At 46.8% G+C, this 6,829-nt stretch overlaps 1 protein-coding gene across 13 annotated transcripts in view; it reads right to left on the bottom strand.

Moving 5' to 3' along the window:
* The window catches only part of LOC129813142 (dystrobrevin beta-like), a 74,271-nt gene that overhangs the window by 40,819 nt on the left and 26,623 nt on the right, over positions 1–6,829 (bottom strand). For 11 of the 13 annotated variants that reach the window (XM_055865358.1, XM_055865360.1, XM_055865350.1 and 8 more), the window contains one exon: positions 1,018–1,092. The exons of the other annotated variants lie outside the window; for them this stretch is intronic. In XM_055865358.1, the coding sequence (XP_055721333.1) occupies positions 1,018–1,092 (75 nt within the window). The remainder of the gene's footprint in view (positions 1–1,017; positions 1,093–6,829) is intronic. 13 annotated transcript variants of the gene reach the window in all.

Genomic DNA, 6,829 nt, shown 5'->3' with positions numbered 1-6,829 from the left:
TTAGAGACACAGGGAAAGACATCTTTAAAGACACAGGGGAAGACATCTTTAAAGACACAGGGGAAGACATCTTTAAAGACACAGGGGAAGACATCTTTAGAGACGCAGGGGAAGACATCTTTAAAGACACAGGGGAAGACATCTTTAAAGACACAGGGGAAGTCATCTTTAGAGACAAAGGGAAAGTCGTCTTTAGAGACACAGGGGAGGACATCTTTAAAGACACAGGGGAAGTCATCTTTAAAGACACAGGGGAACTGACATCTTTAAATACACAGGGGAAGACATCTTTAAATACACAGGGGAAGACACAGGGGAAGACATCTTTAAAGACACAGGGGGACTGACATATTTAAATACACAGGGGAAGACACAGGGGGACTGACATCTTTAAAGACACAAGGGGACTGACATATTTAAAGACACAGGGGAAGACACAGGGGAGGACATCTTTAGAGACACAGGGGAAGACATCTTTAGAGACAGGGGAAGACATCTTTAAAGACACAGGGGAAGACATCTTTAAAGACACAGGGGAGGACATCTTTAGAGACACAGGGGAGGACATCTTTAGAGACACAGGGGAGGACATCTTTAGAGACACAGGGGAAGACATCTTTAGAGACACAGGGGAAGACATCTTTAGAGACACAGGAGGGGACATCTTTAGAGACACAAGGGGACTGACATCTTTAAATACACAGGGGAAGACACAGGGGGACTGACATCTTTAAAGACACAAGGGGACTGACATATTTAAATACACAGGGGAAGACACAGGGGAGGACATCTTTAAAGACACAGGGGAGGACATCTTTAAAAACACAGGAGCAGGACATCTTTAAAGACACAGGATCAGGACATCTTTAAAGACACAGGGGAAGACATCTTTAAAGACACAGGAGCAGGACATAAGAGGCTAGAAGCAGTTGGTGTTCTGCGAGGAACTCAGAGGAAATAAGTTAGAAATGATAGCTAGCTATAGGGGCATATCAAAGCCAATTCTGAGGCACTTACCTTTTAGTAGGAGTAGGTACACCAGAGGACATGAACATTGTGTTGTTCATGATGTTGGCTACTGGCTTCGGCTGACTGCAGTAAAACACAAGATTACACCACTTTATTGTTACACTGTGAACACAGACGTATACACCGAATATGGGGTTACATTACATTACTGTAGGAGACCATGACTGTAAGCATTATCATACTAAACTACTGTGCTGTAGTTTTGAAAAGATCACAGGACTTTATTGCTACACTGCATGCAAAATCGTAATAAAAAAAAACAATTTTTTTACCCCGTTTTCTCCCCAATTTCGTGGTATTCAATTGGTAGTTAGTTTTGTCCCATCGCTGTGACTCCCGTACGGACTCGGGAGAGGCGAAGGTCGAGAGCCGTGCGTCCTCCGAAACACAACACAGCCAAGCCGCACTGCTTCTTGACACAATGCCTGCTTAACCCGGAAGCCAGCCGCACCAATGTGTCGGAGGAAACACCATACACCTGGCGACCATGTCAGCGTGCACTACGCCCGGCCCGCCACAGGAGTCGCTAGTGCGCAATGTGACAAGACATCCCTACCGGCCAAACCCTTCCCTAACCCAGACGACGCTGGGCCAATTGTGCGCCTCCCCATGGGTCTCCCGGTCTCGGCCGGCTGCGAAAGAGCCTGGACTCGAACCCAGAATCTTTAGTGGCACAGCTAGCACCGTGATGCAGTGCCTTAGACCATTGCACCACTCGGGAGGCCCCTCTGTATGTGAAATCTACATTGTATATTGATGCTATTCACTGGGGAGATCTGAGGGTTCTGTCTCTACGGGGAGATCTGAGGGTTCTGTCTCTACGGGGAGATCTGAGGGTTCTGTCTCTATGGGGAGATCTGAGGGTTCTGTCTCTATGGGGAGATCTGAGGGTTCTGTCTCTACGGGGAGATCTGAGGGTTCTGTCTCTACGGGGAGATCTGAGGGTTCTGTCTCTACGGGGAGATCTGAGGGTTCTGTCTCTATGGGGAGATCTGAGGGTTCTGTCTCTATGGGGAGATCTGAGGGTTCTGTCTCTACGGGGAGATCTGAGGGTTCTGTCTCTACGGGGAGATCTGAGGGTTCTGTCTCTACGGGGAGATCTGAGGGTTCTGTCTCTATGGGGAGATCTGAGGGTTCTGTCTCTATGGGGAGATCTGAGGGTTCTGTCTCTATGGGGAGATCTGAGGGTTCTGTCTCTATGGGGAGATCTGAGGGTTCTGTCTCTATGGGGAGATCTGAGGGTTCTGTCTCTACGGGGAGATCTGAGGGTTCTGTCTCTACGGGGAGATCTGAGGGTTCTGTCTCTACGGGGAGATCTGAGGGAGGACAGGGGACGTTTGCATGTAAATGTAAATTACTGTAAGATTCATGCATAAGCAATCATAACTAGACTCAATGGATGTAACCTTACTTGTTGAAGATCTATTCTTATCATACAGGGAACAACTGTACTGTATGCAGAAGATTGCTACTGATTGTGCTGTTCAGTATGTGGGAGTTAATTTGGTATGGTTTGTATGAAAGAATAATAGACTTGGCATTTTATTTTAATGCTATGAGCTTAAAATGAATTAACACCAAACAAGAGGCACAAAAGCAGACAAGGAATCTAATTAAACTAGAAGGCGGAGGTTGGTGAGGAACTGGGAAAGGAAAGGTGACATTGCACTATAGAAGGTCATTTGGGCGAGTAAACAAAGAGGTCCATCTGGCTTTCATATCAGCAGTGCTGTCATGTGCTAGCTGGCTGGCTGGGACTCTCTCTGTTTGGTCCTGTGCTAGCTGGCTGGCTGGGACTCTCTCTGTTTAGTCCTGTGCTAGCTGGCTGGCTGGGACTCTCTCTGTTTGGTCCTGTGCTAGCTGGCTGGCTGGGACTCTCTCTGTTTAGTCATGTGCTAGCTGGCTGGCTGGGACTCTCTCTGTTTAGTCATGTGCTAGCTGGCTGGCTGGGACTCTCTCTGTTTAGTCATGTGCTAGCTGGCTGGCTGGGACTCTCTCTGTTTAGTCATGTGCTAGCTGGCTGGCTGGGACTCTCTCTGTTTAGTCATGTGCTAGCTGGCTGGCTGGGACTCTCTCTGTTTGGTCCTGTGCTAGCTGGCTGGCTGACTGGCTGGCTGAGACTCTGTTTGGTCCTGTGCTAGCTGGCTGGCTGGGACTCTCTCTGTTTAGTCATGTGCTAGCTGGCTGGCTGGGACTCTCTCTGTTTGGTCCTGTGCTAGCTGGCTGGCTGACTGGCTGGCTGAGACTCTGTTTGGTCCTGTGCTAGCTGGCTGGCTGGGACTCTCTCTGTTTAGTCATGTGCTAGCTGGCTGGCTGGGACTCTCTCTGTTTGGTCCTGTGCTAGCTGGCTGGCTGACTGGCTGGCTGAGACTCTGTTTGGTCCTGTGCTAGCTGGCTGGCTGGGACTCTCTCTGTTTAGTCCTGTGCTAGCTGGCTGGCTGGGACTCTCTCTGTTTAGTCCTGTGCTAGCTGGCTGGCTGGGACTCTCTCTGTTTAGTCCTGTGCTAGCTGGCTGGCTGGGACTCTCTCTGTTTAGTCCTGTGCTAGCTGGCTGGCTGGGACTCTCTCTGTTTAGTCCTGTGCTAGCTGGCTGGCTGGGACTCTCTCTGTTTGGTCCTGTGCTAGCTGGCTGGCTGGGACTCTCTCTGTTTGGTCCTGTGCTAGCTGGCTGGCTGGGACTCTCTCTGTTTAGTCCTGTGCTAGCTGGCTGGCTGGGACTCTCTCTGTTTGGTCCTGTGCTAGCTGGCTGGCTGGCTGAGACTCTGTTTGGTCCTGTGCTAGCTGGCTGGCTGGGACTCTCTCTGTTTGGTCCTGTGCTAGCTGGCTGGCTGGGACTCTCTCTGTTTGGTCCTGTGCTAGCTGGCTGGCTGGCTGAGACTCTGTTTGGTCCTGTGCTAGCTGGCTGGCTGGGGCTCTCTCTGTTAGGTCCTGTGCTAGCTGGCTGGCTGAGACTCTGTTTGGTCCTGTGCTAGCTGACCGGCTGAGACTCTGTTTGGTCCTGTGCTAGCTGGCTGGCTGAGACTCTGTTTGGTCCTGTGCTAGCTGGCTGGCTGAGACTCTGTTTGGTCCTGTGCTAGCTGGCTAGCTGGGACTCTCTCTGTTTGGTCCTGTGCTAGCTGGCTGGCTGGCTGAGACTCTGTTTGGTCCTGTGCTAGCTGGCTGGCTGGCTGAGACTCTGTTTGGTCCTGTGCTAGCTGGCTGGCTGGGGCTCTCTCTGTTAGGTCCTGTGCTAGCTGGCTGGCACTCTCTCTGCTTGGTCCTGTGCTCGCTGGCTGGTTAAGTGACGACAAACTGAATTCTTCCGCTGCTCTATCGTTCGCTACATACTTCAGTCTGAGACTGCCATCTACTGCATCTTAGTTTATGCCGCTCTGACATTGCTCATCCAAATATTTACATATTCTTAATTCAATTCCTTTAAATTTGTATGTATTGTGAAATTGTTAGATATAACTGCACTGTTGGAGCTAGAAACACAAGCATTTTGCTGCACCCGCAATAACATCTGCTAAAAACGTGTATGTGACAAATACAATTTGATGTAATTGAAAGGCTGGGGCTCTCTCTGTTGGGCTAGATTATCCTCACTACAGACCCCCTCTCTGGGTGCATCCCAAACGGCATCCTATTCATTATACACTGAGTGGACAAAACATTAGGAACACCTGCTCTTTCCGTGACAGACTGACCAGGTGAAAACTATGATCCCTTATTGATGACACCTATCCACTTCCATCCGTGTAGATGAAGGGGAGGAGACAGGTTAATGAAGGATTTTAAAGCCTTGAGACAATTGAGACATGGATTGTGTATGTGTGCCATTCAGAGGGTGAATGAGCAAGACAAAATATTTAAGTGCCTTTGAACGGGTTAGGCCAGGCGCACCGGTTTAAGTGTGTTAAGAACTGCAATGCTGCTGGATTTATCCCTTGTGTATCAAGAAAGTTCCACCACCCAAATGAAATCCAGCCAACTTGACACATCTGTGGGAAGCATTGGAGTGAACATGGGCCAGAATCCCTGTGGAATGCGTTCAACACCTTGTAGAGTCCACGCCCCGACGAATTGAGGCTGTTCTGAGGGAAAAAGTGGTGCAACTGAATATTAGAAAGGTGTTCCTAATGTTTTATACACTCACAACTTTCACCAGGGATCAAAGTAGTGTACTATATAGGGAATTGGGTGCCATTTCAGACGTAAACTCCGCTGCTCGGACCAGAGAACTTCAAATTCACACTCTAGTTCCATGTATGGAGAAATAAGTTACAAACTAATTTTGGTCTTTTTTCTCCATCTCATCCATTTAATCATAATGTTTTGTGCTGCTACCATGTTGTGTTGCTGTCATGTTGTGTTACTACCATGCTGTGTTGTCATGTGTTGCTGCCTTGCTATGTTGTTGTCTTAGGTCTCTCTTTATGTAGTGTTGTGTTGTCATGTGTTGCTGCCTTGCGATGTTGTTGTCTTAGGTCTCTCTTTATGTAGTGTTGTTGTGTTTCTTGTCGTGATGTGTGTTTTATCCTATATTTTAATTAAATGTTTTATTTTAATCCCAGCCCCCGTCTCCACAGGAGTTTTTTTGGTAAGCCGTCATTCTAAATAAGAATTTGTTCTTATTAACTGACTTGCCTAGTTAAATAAAGGTTAAATATATATATATTTTTTTTTAAGTATCCCACCCCTACCTTGTCACAACACAACTGAGTACTGATATAATAATAGTATTAGCATACTGTTCGTTTCTCCAAAATTTCAAAGAATGTTCAACCTTTATAGTACTGCATCATATTTTCATCAGTATTTCTCTTAATAAGCAACTGAATTAATTATTCACTCACAGTGCTACTAACGATGAGGGGGCCACCTGACCTGACCAGCATAGTATTTGTATTATCATGAAGATCCAATATTAGATCCCCCAGAGTCAAGCTAATACTTTCAAGGCACACTTCAGCAATAATGCTTGAGGGGGTGTGGTATATGGCCCGGGCTAAGGGCTGTTCTTACGTGCAACGCAACGTGGAGTGCCTGGATACAGCCCTTAACCATGATATATTGGCCATATACCCCCCCCCCCCCTGAGTTGCTATTATAAACTGGTTACCAACTAAATTAGAGCAGTAAAAATCGATATTTTGTCATACCAGTGGTATACAGTCTGATATACCACGGCTGTCAGCAAATCAGCATTCAGGGCTCGAACCACGCAGTTTATAATAAGGAACATATTTTGAAGTACTATTTTTAAACCTCCATATAAAATCCCAAGTTCAAAACAATAAAATAGTATGTTGATCCAGTTCAGACAAGAAAAAGGGGAGTGTAATAGGAATATAGTGTCCCTAGAAATATATCTCTAGTTTAGTAAAATTCTGACAAACAAGTCAAATCTCAACTCAAATATTTACGACTAACAACAGTGTAAAAAGCCAGCGTCCGCTTTCATCCAGGACCCTAATACTATAATAACTGAGATAAGAGGATATAATGAGATCTCACTCACCTCCTTTAGAGGGTAGAAAGCAACAGTCCGGCTAGCCAAATACATCCAACCATTCAAGCGCTGCTGTAGCCAGCTGCCTACCCTGGTCCACTCTGCTCTTAACTGAGCCAGCAGCATCTTAATGAACTACACTGCTGCTGTCTCCAAGGAGACCCAGCAGTCACATGACTATGACGATACAGTCCCCTCCTCTCCTCTCCCTCAATTCAATTTAAATTTAAGGGGCTTTATTGGCATGGGAAACATATGTTTACATTGCCAAAGCAAGTGAAGTAGATAATAAACAAAAGTGAAATA

Source organism: Salvelinus fontinalis, chromosome 16 (genome assembly GCF_029448725.1).
Source record: "Salvelinus fontinalis isolate EN_2023a chromosome 16, ASM2944872v1, whole genome shotgun sequence".
Taxonomy (NCBI): domain Eukaryota; kingdom Metazoa; phylum Chordata; class Actinopteri; order Salmoniformes; family Salmonidae; genus Salvelinus; species Salvelinus fontinalis.
The sequence above is the reverse complement of the archived record's forward strand: the minus strand, read 5'-3'. Positions and strand labels throughout refer to the sequence as shown.